This window comes from Phocoena sinus, chromosome 6 (genome assembly GCF_008692025.1).
Source record: "Phocoena sinus isolate mPhoSin1 chromosome 6, mPhoSin1.pri, whole genome shotgun sequence".
Classification (NCBI taxonomy): domain Eukaryota; kingdom Metazoa; phylum Chordata; class Mammalia; order Artiodactyla; family Phocoenidae; genus Phocoena; species Phocoena sinus.
In genome coordinates, this window is record NC_045768.1 from 34,650,760 (window position 1) to 34,668,193 (window position 17,434).

The 17,434-nt window shown below is 46.0% G+C and overlaps 2 protein-coding genes across 2 annotated transcripts in view; both read right to left on the minus strand.

The window, feature by feature from the left end:
* Positions 1-15,481, minus strand: part of CCDC180 (coiled-coil domain containing 180) — a 75,213-nt gene extending 59,732 nt beyond the window's left edge. The window contains 8 exon segments of the mRNA XM_032633865.1: positions 6,677-6,726; positions 7,203-7,328; positions 8,059-8,205; positions 8,926-9,089; positions 11,580-11,620; positions 11,622-11,697; positions 12,158-12,206; positions 15,457-15,481. Coding sequence (XP_032489756.1) covers positions 6,677-6,726; positions 7,203-7,328; positions 8,059-8,205; positions 8,926-9,089; positions 11,580-11,620; positions 11,622-11,697; positions 12,158-12,206; positions 15,457-15,481 — 678 coding nt within the window.
* The window catches only part of LOC116756087 (stimulated by retinoic acid gene 6 protein-like), a 55,147-nt gene continuing 50,270 nt past the window's right edge, over positions 12,558-17,434 (minus strand). The window contains exons 12-14 of the mRNA XM_032636335.1: positions 15,930-16,005; positions 15,488-15,538; positions 12,558-12,607 (exon numbers count right to left, since the gene is read on the minus strand). Of these exons, the coding sequence (XP_032492226.1) occupies positions 15,532-15,538; positions 15,930-16,005 (83 nt within the window). The 3' untranslated portion in view covers positions 12,558-12,607; positions 15,488-15,531. The remainder of the gene's footprint in view (positions 12,608-15,487; positions 15,539-15,929; positions 16,006-17,434) is intronic.

Consider the following 17,434-nt stretch of genomic DNA (forward strand, 5'->3'; position numbering starts at 1 on the left):
GGGGTGCCTGCATAGCTCCAGAGAACTTGGAGTACTCTGAGGTGGCATGTTGGTGGGGGGGATGGCAAAAACTCACATCCTGGGCAGAGCCACTGGTCCAGTGAGCAGTATGCTCTGCAAGGCTCAGCTGGAGCAAGCCAGGCTCCAGCTCCCCACCTCATAGCTCATTCTCTTACCTTCCCCAGGAATGCCGAACCTCAGGAACTTCTCCTCACCGCACGCCATCCTCTCTGCTCTGCAGAGCACCTCCACTCACCATCTGAAGAAGACATGGGGAGAAGTTTCCAGGTGTGTAGGCCTCTCTCCATACGAGCACCAGGTGGATGAGGAATCTCCCATAAGGCTGGCATTGCCCCCTCTTTCAACTGTCCAGACCTCCTGGGAGGCAGCGAACCCTGGGGACAGGGACTGGGCTGGTGGATGCGGTCTCTCAGCCTCCCTAGGACTGCTTCAAAAATCCGTTTCCTTAAATATCAGAGACTGGGTTGGGCCAAATCGGAGATGTTCAAGTGTTTCCTTTATAGCAACAAACTATGTCCGTTTGAAACGAAATTTAGTCAAAATAGAACTGCTCAGAAGAAATGGGAGTGGAGGCCCCAGGCAGCCAACACAAGGGCTCCCCCCAGGCCCACGGAGCCCTTAGAGCTCAGAGGAACCAGGTGGAAACCCTCATCTAGACAGTTTGGATCATTTGGGTTCTCAAATAAAAGGGATTTGCACTCACACCCCTCCCATTATTCACAAATTTCTCCTTCCTTCTTTCCTTTTCCCTCCCCTGAGGAAGAGTTCCCCAAATTTTCAACAGCTGGTGGCAAAGATGACTCACAGAGCTGGGAGCTGCTCATCGAGGCAGAGTGGAGTCTGGAAGTCTAGAAAGAGAGAGGGAGAGGGGCACGAGACGCGGTGCCGTTTCATTTCTCACTTAAGGTATCTTTGAAAAATTCCAGTTTTGTCTTGTCTAAATTAACAGGAAAAGGGGTCTGTTTGGTCCGTGGGCAGGTGGGGGACAGTTTGGGGGCAGGAGGCCCTGGTAATGGGATAAAGTGGCAACAGCTGGCTGTTCCAGGTGGGGATGCTGAACCGGCAGAATCAGCAGGTGTCTGGCTTCCATGCTGGTCCATCCCGCTGGCATTTAGCTTCTTCCAGGCTGGTGGGGCGGGTGGGAGTTCCTTTCTTTACTAAACCAGCCTAGCCTGTCCTCAGGAAGCCGGGCCCCTGCTGCTCCTCTGGTCTTCCCTCCATCTCCCAGGAGAGGGCACCCTGCCTTCACCAAGGATGGGCACTGCAGGGGACTCCTACGGGCCAAGTGGACGAACGGGCTGCCTAGCCTTGGGTCCAAATGGCTGGATCAGGGACATAAGACACCCATCCCGGTTTCCTAGATGGCGAAGCAGCAGAGCTGCAGGAGATTTTGGTCTGGAGCTGGAGTCAGCCTTCCCCTCAGATGGTACCATGGAGGAGAAAGAGATGTGGGTTCCTCCAAGTCTCTTCCTGACTGAGGCCTTGGTCTCCCTGTCTGTCATCAGAGAAGACTGGGTTAGAAGGTCCCTGAGTCTCAGCTCCCGTGTCCCCCCAGCTTTGGAGTCCACAGCGTGGCCCAGGTCCAAGTCCTGTTTTCTGGGTGTGCACTGCCCCCTCAAGGGCCTTGGTGGTAGTGCAACATGAAAGGGGCGAGGATGGGGTACTAGTGATGGGCTAGGGGGCTCTTTCTGATGGACTTTAGCCGTCTGCCTCCTAGGGGAATCAGATCAACCTCCCGAAAAGGAATATTCCTCTAGAAAAGGAATAAGGTGAACAGCTGTGGTACTCGCTGTGGGAGAGTGGTAGAGGAGTGGAAATCAGAGACCCTCTGTGCAGGACACTCCCTGCTCCATCCCAAGTCTTACATTTACTGGGAGAATTTGATAATACAGAAGTGGGAGACCCATTGAATTGGTAGATGGGGGAAGGGGGCTGGCATCAAGGACAACTTCCCAGAGGAAGGGCTATTTACACCCATCTCTGAAAACAGGTAGGACCTGGATGGAACTGGAGGGAACGGAGGGTTCCTGTGGGTGCCTCTCAAAGGTTTCAACTGAATGACTGAGACCCACTCACATTTTCAAAGGTAATATCCTCTATAGTCAACTGATTGTAGATGTGTTTGATTAAATAACCGGGAACTATAACCTTGCCAAATTGACATGGAGGACCATCACAGTTCTAATAATCCTTTATGTATACTGAATATTAGATGCTTATCAGGTCTAATATTTTCTTCCATTCCATGGGTTGTTTTTCACTCTCCTGATAGTGTCCTTTGATGCACAAAAGTTTATCATATTTATGAAGGCTTAATAGATTGTCTTATGAACTTATCTATTATTTCTTTTCTTGCTTGTGCTTTGGATGTTATATCTAAGAATCCTTTACCAAATCCCATATCATATTTACCCCTTTAAGAACTTTATAGTTCTAGCTCTTAAATTTAGGTTTGCTCCATTTTGAGTTTTGCATATGGTATAAGGTAAGGATCCAAATTCATTCTTCTGCATGCGGATATTCAGTTTTCCCAGCACCATTTGTTGAAAACACTGTTTTCCACATTCCGTGGTTTTACCATTTGCTGAATTTCAACCATTTGTTGAAAATCGTATGACCATAGATAGAGTTTATTTCTGGACTCTCAGTCTATTCCACTGGTCTATGTCTATCTTTATGCCAATGATGCACTGTTGGATTACTACTGCTTTATAGTAAGACTAAAAATCAGGCAGTGTGTTTTCTAACTTTGTTCACCTTTTCCAACGTTGTTTTGGCTATTCCTTGCAATTCCATATGAATTTTAGGGTCAGCTTTTCCATTTCTGCAAGAAAGATTTGTTGCAGTTTTATAGGGATTGCATTGGACGTACAGATTACTTTAGAGAGTACTGCCATCTTATCATAAGTTTTCCAATCCATTAACATGGCATAGATTTTCATTTATTTATGACTTCTTTAGTTTTTTTTTTCAGAAATGTTTAGTGGTTTTCAGAGTACAAGTCTAGTACCTCCTGGTTAAATATTTTTTAAGTACTTTATTATTTTTAATGCTCTTGCAAATAATTTTCCTCAGGTTGCTCATTTCTATAGAATTATAATAAACTTTCATTTCTACAGTTGTATTGAATGGCAATTGATAGATGAGTGTTAATCTGTATCCTGTAACATTGTTGAACTCATTTATTAGCTCTAACAGTTTCTTTTTGCTTCTATTTTTATTCCTTAAGAGTTTATAAAATCATGATATCAGCAAGTAGAAATATTTTTACTTTGGTTACTATAATCTTGAAGTTCTTGCATCTATTTTCATAAGGGATATTTGTCTGTAGTTCTCTTTGCTTGGGAAGTTTTAGTCTGCTCGCTTATCAGCATTATGCTGGCCTCATAGAATGCGACAGGAAATGTTTCCTCTTCTTCTATTTTTTAGGAAGAGTTTGAGAAGAATGTATTTTAATCTTTTTAAATGTTTTGTAGAATTCACTTGTGAAGCCATCCAGTCTTGGGCATGTCTTTGTTGTAGTTTTGTTTGTTTTTGTTTTTTAAATATTCAATCTCGGGCTTCCCTGGTGGCACAGCAGTTAAGAATCCACCTGCCAATGCAGGGGACACGGGTTCGAGCCCTGGTCCAGGAAGATCCCACATGCCGCAGAGCAACTAAGCCCGTGCGCCACAACTACTGAGCCTGTGCCCTAGAGTCCGTGAGCCTCAACTACTGAGGCCTGCACGCCTAGAGCCCGTGCTCCGCAACAAGAGAAGCCACCGCAATGAGAAAGCCAGCGCACTGCAACAGAGACCCAACTCAGCCAAATTAATTAATTAATTATTTTTTTTAAAAAAGAATTCAATCTCTTTACTTGTTATAGGTCTATTAGGAGTTTCTATTTCTTCTTGAGTCAACTTTGTTAGTTTGTGTCCTTATAGGAATTTGTCCATTTCATCTGGGTTATCCAATTTGTTAGAGTACAAATATTCACAATATACTTTCATAATCATTTTTATTCCTGTAGAGTCAGTAGTATTATCCAACTTTCATTTCTGTTTTTAATAACTTGGTCTATTCTCTTTTTCTTAGTGATTCTAGCTTCAAATTTCATCAGTTTTGTTCATCTTCTCACAGAATCCACTTTTGGTTTGATTCACTGTCTCTGTTGTTTTCCTTTATTATTTTATTTATTTATTTTTTTGGGAATATAATGGCTTTACAATGTTGTGTTAGTTTCTGTTGTAGAACAAAGTGAATCAGCTATATGTATACATATATCCCTTCCCTCTTGAGCCTCCCTCTCAACCCTCCCCGCCATCCAACCCATCTAGGTCAACACAGAACACCAAGCTAAGCTCCCTGTGCTATACAGTAGTTTCTCACTAGCTATCTATTTTACATATGGTAGTGTATATATGTCAAGGCCACTCTCTCAGTTTGTCCCACCCTCCCCTTCCCCCACTGTGTCCACAGGTCCATTCTCTACATCTGCATCTCTTTTCCTGCTCTGCAAATAGGTTCATCAGTACCGTTTTCCTGTTCTTTATTTTATCTATGCTCTCATATTTATTATTACCCTCTTTTTGCTAGCTTCAGGTTTAGTTTACTCTTCCTTTTCTAGTCCTCAAGGTGTCAAGTTAGGTTATTGTTTTGGGATCTTGCTTCTTTTTAATGTAGACGTTTACAACTATAAATTCTCCTGTGAGCACTGCTTTTTCTGCATGTCATAAGTTTTGGTATGTTGTATATTCATTTTCATTTGATTCAAGATATTTCCTAGTATCCCTCATTTTCAACTTTCACCCATTGGGTGTTTAATGTTGTATTTCTTAATTTTCACATATTTGTGATTTTCCCCCAGTTTTCCTCCTGTTACTGATATTTAGTTTGATTCCATTGTGGTCAGAAACGACACTTTTCATGATTTCAATTTTTAAAAATTTACTAAGACTTGTTTGGTGGCCTAACATATGGTCTATCCTGGAGAATGTTCTTTATGCACTTGAGAAGAATATGTATTCTGCCATTGTTGGGTGGAGGGTTAGGTCTAATTGGTTTATGGTGTTGTTCAAATTCTTTATTTCCTTACTGATTTCCGTCTGGTTGTAATATCCATTATTGAAAGGGGAGTACTAATATCTCCACTATTAATGTGGAACTGTCCATTTCTCCCTTCAATTCTGTCAGGTTTTGCTTCATATGTTTTGGGGCCTCTGCTGTTAGATATATATATATATGTTTATAATTATTATACCTTCTTGATGGATTATACCTTTTATCAATATATAATGTCCTCAAGGATGAGAGATACCTGATCCCTGCCCTTGAGCAGCTCACACACCAGTCCAGGGAAGAGGCTGGGAGACAACTGTAGCAAGAGCTGCAAACAGAGGCCTTGCCACATGCTGCAGGCAGAACCTCATCTCCTCAGGTGTCCTGTGTCCCTGGAGTGGTGACTGCACGTAGCAAGTACTTGGTCAGCACTGGCTGGGTGCAAGTGAGGGGCACTGGCTGTGAGGTCTGCACTAGCTTTCATTTAGAGAAACTGAGACTCATTCTAGTGGCAGAGCTGGGACCAAAACCCAGTGCTCCTGACCTTCTGTTTAGCGGCCACTCAACCGTGATGCCAGGGTTGATTTCAGTACTGAGTTCATGGCTGAGATGTTCAGTCATCATGGCCTTATTATTGTATTCATTCCAAGATCCTACTGTGTTACAGCAGATACTTGGTAATGCTGAGTAAAATCTGAGAAGGCCTCTTTCTTTGCAGAGCCGAGAGCATAATGAGAGGTAGGCAGACATTAATCAATCACCACAAAGGGTAACATTACAAACAACGACTGATATTTATTGAGAGTTTAGGATAGGTCAGGCACTAGCTTAGGAGTGTTTGTGTATATTAACTCATTTTATCCTCAAAATAATTTTTGGCGTTGCGGGTATCATTCCCTTTTTATATTAATATGTAGGGGAAAGAAAGCACAGAAAGGTGAGGTAACTTAGCCAATGTCACGCAGCTAGAAAGTGGTGGTGGGGGGATCCCAATACTCTGAGTCCTAGTTTCCTTAGTTTCAAAAAGCAGAATGACAAAGTTTGGTTGCAGACATAAAGTTAAAAGAGATACGTCTGGCAGACACATCTAGCAAAGGACTGGGCTTACAGAAGGTACTCAATAATGATTACTGGATTTCAATGGCTCTGGGATTTGTGAGGTGGATGGGGACTTCCCTCACTCTATGGGTGAGTCCTCCTGGTACTTGCACAGGTTTTGTGAGTGACAGGTCCCCATTTATCAGAGATATTATGCTGGGGAATGAAGAATCTGGGTAAGTACTGGGCCCCCTGCACAAAGAGAAAGGTCCAGGCTTCTCAACCAGGCACCTGGACCCCCTTGGATGGTCTAACCAGCCCCCAGCACCATGCCCTGCATACACCAGAGGGCTCACCCTCCTCAAACCTGCGCCCACACTTTTGCTCCTGTTGTCCCCCACCTTAAATGCCTGCCCATCACATCTCTGCCTCCTCAGACAAGTGGCTTTCTCAGGGAATGCCCTCTTTGTCAGAGAGAATCTGTACATCTGATTTGTGACCAAGGCCCAGGTCAGTTCTGATCCGTTCCCCATCCCAGTGGATGTGGGAGAGAGAGCTCAGTGTGTGTCTGCTCACCCACCAGACTGGAGGCTGGGATCGTGGATTCCTTCTCTCCCACCACCATAAGACCTAGAAAGGAGGAAACAATGAGGACCCTGTTGGATTAAGGCCATACTTTCTCCCAGAGAAAAACTGTGTCAAATGGTTAAACTCTCCTGATATAAAAATTTTTACCACCTTTTTCAGTGACACAAGGTTCTGCCCTGTGGCTAAATTAAGTGTGTCTCAACATGGATCTCCCCAAGGCTGCCTCCTAACCATGGATAGTGGAAATCATTATTGGGCAAAGTTTGTTCAACAGAAATTCTCTTTAGTTCTTGATCTTTTTACCAAGGGAATGAATTAGACCTGAGACTTCATTGTTCAGCCCAAGTGCCACCCTGTGAATTGCTGGCCTGTATGCCATCTGTGTGGACAGCGCCTGTGCATCCCATCACACTGCAGGGGACAGCTGCTGGGTAGCCTGGGCCTTCTCAGGGGCAGATGTCCTGGAACGGCCTTGTCGCAATGTGGGAGGTCAACGTCAGCTCTCCGAGCACATCAACAGAATCTGGGTAAGTCCCGGGAGCCATGACCTGGCCTCGATTTTCTGAGCGTGACCAGTCTGGGGTTGTTGATCAGGGTCTGCAGCAGTAGCCACCTTGTCCTGGACCTCACTGAGGTGCGGGGACCTAGGACAGAACCAGAACCAGTAGACTGGGAGGAGGGGGCAGCTTGTCTCTGTCCTTCTCAGAGGCTGTAGCGAAAGCTGCCCAGAAGGTGTGAGGTGTGGAAGAAGGAGCTGGACTAGGACTCCTGGGGACATGAGGGCGGCTGGAGGGATGTGAGTTTGTCCCACAGATCTGGGTATCTGCAGCATTGGGAATAGCAATGAAAACGATCCAGGTCAGTGTTGAGTATCCACGACAGAACATGGCTAACTGGAGGGCTTCCCAGTGGAAGGCAGAGCAGAATAATAGGGGTGGCAGGGGTGGGAGTAGACAGTATAGAACCTTCAGGGGATAGGAGTCGGTGGCTGGGAGAGCTTGTGGTAAGGAATGGGAAAAATTAAGCAAAACTGCACACCATCTTGGAGGGCACCTGGCTTGCAGCCTGGACTATGGGTAGCATCTCAAACAAATGGTTGAATGAAGGACTCAGCTAGCAGAACTAGAGCTCGTTTCTGGAAACAAGGAGCCCAGTTGGCAGGACAAGGACACAAGGCCTCAGGGGTCCTGTAGCCAGGCTGACTGGGGGCAAAGCCTCCTGATCCCCTGAGTAAGAAGGGCTCCCAGGGCAGGGAGTGTGGAGGAAGAGGGGCAGGGAAGGAGGAACCTGGGACATCTCAGGGATCCCAGGGAAGCCTGAAGGTACGTGTTTCCTGGTGTCCGACCCCAGTGTAGGTTCAAACAGGAGACTTACCTGCTGACTGATTTAGGTACCAGTATTTGATGGCCTGCTGCAGCCTCCTCTCTCTGTGGCCTGTGATCAGGATGTGACAAAAGCTGATGAGCACAGGGTTGGCGTGATAATGATCCACATAGAGCATGCCAATCCACGCACGGAACCCTGAAATCCAGAAGGCAAGTCAGGCCACGCAGTACGTCCCAGGATGGCCCAGCTTGTGCTTTTTATGACACGACTGCAGCATCACTTTGTTCCCAAATGGTGCCTGTGTCTTTGCGGAGAATCTAGAAAATGAGCTATAAGGAGCTGGAAAGATTCTTAGAGACCACACCCTAATCTGTTCATTTTATGGGAATTTGAAGCTCATAGCAGCTAGGAGCCTCTGTGTCTTATATGAAGAAGGCGGCAGCCATTAAATGAATGAATGAGTGAATGAACAGACATGGGCCAGAAATAGGACAAAAACTGTTTTTTCTCCACAGAAAAAGCTTTGATTTGGGTGCATTGAAACTGAACAAGCCATTTTCTTAACTAAGCTTGCAGCTAACAACACCAGTAATTCTGAGATGTGTTTTCTCAAAAATTTCAGAGCCATGCATTCACAAATTACCTTCTAACTGTTCAGACAGAATTCGCTACCTCTTACTGCCCTTCATTCTATCTCAAAGGTCTGTCAAACATGCAAGTATTTAATAGCCTGAATTCCCTTCTGACCATTGGGCTGAATAGTTTTGTTTTGTTTTTCTATTCAGCTTTATAGCCTCCATGGGAAGATAAACTCTAAGCATAAGTGAAGTATGAACTCAGGCCTCTGGTACCCGACTTCCAGGCAGCTTCTGCAAAAGTACAAGACCAGCGCTCCCCAGATGCATGGCCACGTACCCATGTCTGCTCTCTCACAGCCACTCTGCAGAATGGTCCTGTCGATGCGGGCGATCAGCCACGTGCCCAGGATGCAGCTGATGAGAAGCCTGGAGAGGCAGGCGCCCAGGCCCAGCAGCACATTGTAGAAGAACAGAAAGTAGTTGAAGTTGTGGAATGCTCTCCTGCAAACAAAAGCAGGTGGAGGGGCAGCACCTTTCAGTATGAGAAGGTGGCTATGCAGGTGGGCTCAGGGGCCCCCCAGACCTGTGGTCAAAGCCTACGTCTCCCATCTCCTAGCTGTGTGACCTTGTGCTGTTAGCAGGAGCTGACTGTCCCCATTTCGCAGCTGATGTGAGGACTGGCTCAGAAACAGTGTAGAGGGTGCTGAGCCCAGGGCAGGCTGAATGTGAGTGTGGACTATAAACCTCATGTGGCTACAGCCGGGTTTGTGGTTATGGCAGAGGGTGTGGCTTTCCCACTGTCCACTGCAACAGTGACCTGCCCCCAGCTAGAACTGCTCCAAGTCCTCCAGATAAAATTTCTCAAATGACCACCTGATCACGTGATCGGTCTCCTGTTGCCTATGGGATGAAGCCCAAACACTGCATACAAATTCTGGGGTCCTCTCTGAGAGGGGCTTTTCTGGCATTACCACTTTGTACCTCCTTCCTGTCCCTCACCATCTAAGGCCACCGCATGGCCACAATATTGGATTCTCACTCGTCTCCCAACACATCCTGCCCTTTCATGGCTTCCTGCTTGCATCGGTGCAGCAGGGGCTGCAGCCACGCCATCTCCTCATCTCTGCCTGTAGGAATCTTACCATCCCTCCGACCTCAGCTCACACGTCCCGCCTGCAGCTGAAAGAGAACCCCCGCCTCTCCTGCACCCCCCCGCCTCTCCCCCACCCCCCACCCCCGCCTCTCCTCCACCACCCCCCCCTTCTTCGTTACTCATGTTTCTCTTGCAATGCTTTCACACCCTCTGGACTCTACTGTCCCTATATGTCTGTGTCTGTTGGCTCCAGTGCACCGTGAGCACATCACAGGCAGATTGTGTGGGGTATCTCTTTATCCTCAGTGCCCGTGTTGCTTCCTCCATGAGTGAACAGCTTTGAATGAATGAACTAGAAAGGATTACCCATGGGACAGGCACTATTGTTCTAAGTTCATATTTTAATACATTTCAGCCTCAGAACACCTCTCTGATGTATGCACAATTATTTGTAAAATGAGGAAGTGGAGGTTCATAGATGTTTAGTAAGGGCACACAAGGTCACAGAGCTCATAAGGGGCAGAGCCAAGATTTGGCCGCAGGCAGTTAGGCCCCGGTTCTGAACCACTGCCCCTCACCCTCTCAGAGAGTGTAGAGTCCACCCAGGAACCTGCCAAGGGTGAAGAGGAAGGAACGAGACTGCTGAGGCCAAAGCCCTACAATGCCCCGCTCCCTTCTCTGCCCTCACCTGTTGTTGAGAGCCAAGGGCTTCTGCTTGTCAGCTGTTCCCATCTTTGGTTGCAGGAAGAAGCTGGCGGCAATCCATACCTGCAGGACCATGAGGCCCAGGACGATGGATATGGTGAGGCTGAAACACAAGGTGAGACCATCCTGAGGTGGCCTTGTCCACTCTTCCCAAGCCCATCCGAATGCCCCTTGATAGAGAGAAGAGAGATGCTGACTGCCTGCCAGACCAACAGTAGCTTGAGCTCTGCCCTTTATGCCTACAGAGCCTTCTCCTGCCCACTGTGCAGAGGAGAAAACTGAGGCTCACAAAGGGCAGATGACTTTCTTAAAGCTGCATCATCAGGTCTTCTGGCTCCAGACCAGAACTCCAGGATTTAATTATGTCTTTTTGTTGAGGGGTGGCAGCTGGGCTGAGTGGTTTAACAGCATAGGAATCAAAGAAAGGATGGGGTTTTTAGAAGAGCTCATGAAGGCCACGGGAGAGTGGACAGGGCAGGTTCTGCCCCAGACTCATAGGAGGCTCTAGGTGAGTTTGGAACAAAGGAGCTCAGAGCACGGAGGTCCCCAGAGGGCATTACGCCCTGTGTTTGCATTCTCTGAGTGGCAATGTGGGGTGGTAGTTTAAAGAGGCTTTGGTTTCAGATTGCCCAGCTCCCAGTCCTGCCTCCTCCCCTGGGACAAACTGCTCAGCCTCTCTGTGCCTCTGTTTCCTCATCTGAAAAAAGGGAGCTAATGTAAGTCCCAACCTCAAAGAGTTCTTAAGAGAAAAGATGGGTAGTGAATTCTCAATAATGTCAGCATTCACTTTTACTTTCCATATGGGTAAACTGAGGCTCAGAGAGGCACTTACAAGCCACACATCTGATCTAAAACCCAAGCTCAGATTTCCTCTCTCCTTCCACTATACTGTCCTTTCTCTCACTTCACCTCCCTGAACCTCAATCTTTCCACCTATAAAATGGACACATATATATCTCCCACAGACACAATTGTGAGGACACCACTGAACGGTGAGAGTGGAAACATTTTGTAAACTGTGAGGTTCCCATCACAATGAGTTGGTATTTTAGCCCATCCTTGGGTCAGAGCTGGGAGCATGGGTCCAGGGATTGGTGAGAGCCCAGCAGGGAAGGGGTATTTCAAACAGCAGCTGTGAGGGCCCACCAGCTCCCAGGCCCTGGGCAGTGACAGGAAGCCCACCCAGCACTTACATCCCGATGCCCAGTCCTTGGAGCATCTCCAGGGCCTGATTGTGGATGACAGGTAGCACCAGGCTGTACATGATCACTAGGCCACACAGGCTCTGCATCACATGGATGATGAGGTAGCCTGTGGGTCAAGGGAGCCGGTGGTCACTCAAGGCCCTTCAGGATCCAGTCACACAGGTCCCTCCCTGCAGTCTCCCCTCTAGCCTCCTCCCAAGCGAAGGTCCTGGCACTCTTACTTGCACTGTGTCTTCTGCCTGGCATGACCGCTGACCTTCTGCTCACCCTGCCAGGTACAGTTCAAACATCAACTCCACTAGAAAGGCTTCTTGCCCTGTCCTGGGTGTGGACAGTCACTTCCTCCTCTGGGTCACCACCACCCTTAGCATACACACCCCGTGGGCACAGGACAGGTGGTGATGATGACCTACACGAATGTGTGCTTCTCACTCCTTCCGGAAGGTCCCTCAAGGAAGAGCTGGGGCCACTTCTGCCCTACGTCTCTCCTCCCTACCCACAGCCAGGACTCTGCAGGTGCCCAGGGAATGTGTATTGAATTGAATGGGTCATGTGAGGGCACTTACCCCACAGAATATAAGCTATCTGCCAGCCAGAGTACCTTGCAATGGCCACCTGAGATTTAGAAAGAAAAAAGGGTCTGAGAGGGGAGACATGCTGATTACCTCTAACACGTGGGCAGCATCCTTGTCTCATGTGAGGGTCACCCACCAACCCACCAAGGCAGGTGTCACGATTGTCCTCATTTTACAGATGAGGAAACTGAGGGCTGGATGGGGACAGTGGCTGTCCCGAGTCACCCAGCAGCAGAACATACTAGAATTGAGGACTCTGGACCCCCAGCCCAGAGCTCTTCCTCCCCCTTCTCCCTCCGTCTGAGGTGCAGGAGAGCAGGTTTTGGCCTCGGAGCAGAGAGAGGCCTCTGTAGACTTACCACACTCTCTGACGAGGAAGGATTATGGAACTTCAAAGGGAGAAAGTGTTTATCTCCTGCCCACAACCTCTTCATTTGCTTTCTAAAGAAAAAGTGGGCGTTAGTAATGCTCATGACCAGGGCTTAAAAATCATTTTTTAATACTTTTTTTGAAAATTGAGATATAATTGACATATAACATGATATTATTTCAGGTGTACAATATAATAATTCGATATTTGTATATATTGTGAAATGATCACAGTAAGTCTTGTTAATATCTGTCACTGCACACGGTTACAAAAATTTTTTTCTTGTGATGAGAACTTTTAATCTACTCTCTTAGAAACTTTCAAATATTCACTATTTTTTAACTATAGTCGCCATGCTGTACATTACATCCCTATGACTTATTTATTTTATAACTGAAAGTTTGTGCTTTTTGATGCCATTCACCCATTTCACTCCCCCCACCCCACCTCTGGTAACCACCAATCTGTTCTATGAGTTTAGTTTTTGTTTTGTTTTGTTTAGAGTCCATATATGAGTGAAATCATATGGTATTTGTCTTTCTCCATCTGACTTATTTCACTTAGCATAATGTCCTCAAGGTCATAAATGCTGTCACAAATGACAAGATTTCATTCTTTTTTATGGCTGAGTAGTATTCTGGTGTGTGTGTGTGTGTGTGTGTGTGTGTGTGTGTGTGTGTGTGTGTGTGTATTCCACTTCTTCTTTACCCATTCACCCATCCGTGGACACTTAGGTTGCTTCCATATCTTGGCTATTGTAAATAATGCTGCAAAGAACACTGGGGTGCATGTATCTTTTTAAATCACTGTTTCCACTTTTTTGGATATATGCCCAGGAGTGAGATTGCTGGATCATATGGTAGCTCTATTTTTAATTTTTTGAGGAGCCCCCATACTATTTTCATAGTGGCTGTACCAATTTACCTTCCCACCAATAGTGTAGGAGGGGTCCCTTTTCTCCACATCTTTGTCAACACTTATCTCTTGTCTTTCTGGTAATAGCCATTCTGAAAGATGTGAGGTGACATCTCATTGTGGTTTTGATTTGCATTTTCCTGATGACTTAGAAATCTTAAACTTAATATATTTCGTAAAAATAGCATATAGCTACCTAATCTCAATGGTGACTGAATGTGAGAGTTGAGACTGTGTGTGTGTCTTTTAGTTTCTTTAGCTTGCTCTATTTTCTTACTTTCTCTACAATGAATATACATTACCTATATAATATTATTTCAAAACAGGTAAAAAAATTTTAACGATAGCCCCCCACTTATAACAACATAAAATGAAATGAAAAAGAAGCCACAATTCCTCACAATCCCAGCACCCAAAGAAATCACTGAGTGCTTTCCCCATGTGCCCGTCTCAGCCTGGCCTTTTGCCTAAAGATTAGGTTGGCATAGTTTTGTTCACAGTCCACATTCACATCTATATCCTCCTTTTTTCTTAACATCCCATTCCAGCAATTTCCAGGTTATTTTGCAATTTCATCACCACTGAACTGGGAAAACTTAGTATGAAATAAAGAATGTAAGTATCTCATTAATAGTCTGCATATTTATTACATAATGAAATGATGATATTTCAGTTATGCTGGGTTAAATAACATATTATTAAATTATTTTCACCTCTCCTTTAACTTTTTTAAATAGTGTCTATTAGAAAATGTAAAATTGTATCTGTGGCTTTCATTGTGTTTCTGTTTGGCAGTACCAGAGGTGTGTAACCAGGAATACAAACATGCACAGATATATTTGCAGAGAAAATTTCTGGAAGGATGCACAGAAAATGAATAATAGTGCTTAGCTCTTGGGCAACAATCTGGGCCCTGATGGGAAGAAGACTTACTTTACACTAAATATTTTTGTAACTTTGTTTTTAAAACACAATCCTGTAGATAGGTTGGCATAACTATAAGAAAAATAACAATACTGGCACAGTGCTAGTGCTGTCCAAAGGGTGCTTTCTCATCCATTATTTCCTCTGCCCCATGGTCCTGTAAAGGAGGCAGGGCAAGGATTGTCACTCCTGGGTGACAGGTGTGGGAGGGAAGGGCCAGCCTGGACGGGAAGGAGGCCTCCCCACCACAGGGGCCTTCTTGTCCCTGTGCCCTCAGCTACCCTCCACCCACATCCATGCAGCCAGCTCTGCATTGTGGTTGTTCCTGGTTGCGGTCAAATGCCTCAGTGAATATCTCCCAGCCACTTGTAGGCTAGTGAAGGAAGGAGCAGACATATCCCTACAACAGGCAGGGAAAGGGTAAGCAGCAGTGTCCAGTCCACCCACAGAGCCCAGGGAGAAGAAAGCAGAGACAGGGAGCAAGCCAGGGCTGGGATGGAGAACTGGGGCTCTTTGTGCCAGGAGAGTCTTCACTTAGATGTCATCTGCAAGAGACCCAACCTTTGAGTAGCCAGATGGGGAGGATACAAAAGCAGGATGCTCTGCAGGGGTGGGAATTGGCCCTGGGCTTCCTGTGAGTGAGTGGGTGACTGTGAACTAGAGACTGAGACAGAGAGAGAGCGAGAGCGAGAGCGAGAGCGAGAGCGAGAGCGAGAGAGAGAGAGAGAGAGAGAGAGAGAGAGAGAGAGAGAGAGAGAGAGAGAGAGAGAGAGAGAGAGCGAGAGAGAGCGAGAGAGAGCGAGAGAGAGAGAGAGAGAGAGAGAGAGAGAGAGAGAGAGAGAGAGAGAGAGAGAGAGAGAGAGAGAGAGAGAGAGAGAGAGAGAGAGAGAGAGAGAGAGAGAGAGAGAGAGAGAGAGAGAGAGAGGCAGAGACAAAGGCAGAGAAATGGAGAGAAAAGGGAGCAATAGATACCTAAATTCAACTTCCGTCTGCATGCAAATGCCAGCTACATACTGAAGGCCATCCCCTCCTCCTGTGCTGCTGTTCTAGAGACGGATGCCCCTGGTTCCCTTGTCCCAACCTCCTGTGAGGTCCCCTTGAGCCATATTCACCTGCTGGGAGCGCAGTGTGATTAGTCCTGGAGAGCAGGGCGGGTCTAACACCTAGTAGCAATGCAGAAGTGTACAAGAAATGACAAGGTCAGAAGGCGCCAGAAGACGAGATCAGCCGCTAACAGCCTGTGGCTAAAGTTATTGTGTTGAGTCTCGCCTGCTCAGCAGGTGAACATGGAGATGAAAGTACCGCTTGGGGTTTTGCTGAAAACCAAAAGAAGACTCTAATCACAATGTCAAGCTTATAGTGGGAGCTCAAATCAATAGTTTTTTGTCTGTTTGTTTTTGTCTTTTACTACCAATAGGTATGGTTGTCCCTAGACCCTATATATACTGCTGTTCCCAGTTTGGGCACTGCTGGCACTGCCTGGGAACTCTGAGAAAAGTCTGTCAGCTGCTTTCCCGGCTGAAGACACACAAATGACTCCTAGAACCCTCTTACCTGTAACAAGCCAAGATGTGAAACAGGTAGCTCACACACGTGAGGGAGGCAGGCAAGATGGTCACCACCCAGACTCCTGAAACAGAAAAGGTGATGAGAGGCCTCGGAAGATGAACCAGAAACTATTTTTAAAATGCAGAGGGAATTCCCTGATGGTCCAGTGGTTAGGACTCTGCACTTTCACTGCTGAGGGCCTGGGTTCAATCCCTGGTCGGAGAAATAAAATGCAGAAACTCACAACAGAAAGGTTTGGGCAAAATATACTGCACTTCCTTTAACACACCTCTTGTGCAAATAACGTTTTGCTTATTTTCTGTTTCATTTTAGACATACACCCTCGATATCTTTTATTTCCTGTGTATTTATAATCTTTGCCTTTGGTATTAATATTTTCAATCTACAGTGAGTAATAGAAAAAGAAAATTATGGAGCGTACACATTGTAGGTAGCCTCCAGCCTAGTAAAACATCATTAATTCTTGAACTTCCAATCTCCGCTTTTGGAGGGGTGGTTACCCAATAAACAGTCACCTTGTGCAACGGTAACTGGAATCAGGGTCTTGACTATTCATTCATCCATCTTTCAGTATGTTTTTACTATTTTGTACCTAATTTGCTTTCAGAATGATTCTGTGTGCTTGTGAGAGAGGGACGGAGACAGAGGGAAGGAAGTAAAAGCTTCTGTATAAGCCAACTCTCAATAGGTACAGAAAAGGCATTCGAAAGAATCCAACACCTCTTTATAACTCAAATCACTCCATAAACTAGAAATAGAAGGGAATTTCCTCAATTGGATAAAAAGCATCTGCAAAAAACCCACAGCTAACATCATACTTAATTGGTGAAAAACAGACTGCTTTCCCCATCAGTTCAAGAATAAGAAAATCTGGGCTTCCCTGGTGGCGCAGTGGTTGAGAATCTGCCTGCCAATGCAGGGGACACGGGTTCGAGCCCTGGTCTGGGAAGATCCCACATGCCGCCGAGCAACTGGGCCCGTGAGCCACACTACTGAGACTGCACGTCTGGAGCTTGTGCTCCACAACAAGAGAGGCCGCGACAGTGAGAGGCCCGCGCACTGCGATGAGGAGTGGGCCCCCGCTTGACGCAACTAGAGAAAGCCCACGCACAGAAACGAAGACCCAACACAGTCAAAATAAATAAATAATTAAAAAAAAAAAAAAAGAATAAGAAAATCAATGTCTGCTCTTGCCAATTCTATCCAACATTGTACTGGAGGGTCTAGCCAGGGCAGTTAGGCAAGAAAATGCATCCAGACTGCAAGGGAAGAAATAAAACTATCTCTATTCACCAACAACATGTTCCTATATATAGAAAATCCTAAGGAATAAATAAACAAACAAAGTAAAATGAATTAATAAATGAGTTCAGCAAGGTTGTAAGACACAAGACCAATATATAAAAGTCAATTGTATTGCTATACACTACCAACAAGTAATATGAAAGTGAAGTAAGAAACAACTGCATTTGCAACAGTATCATAAAGAA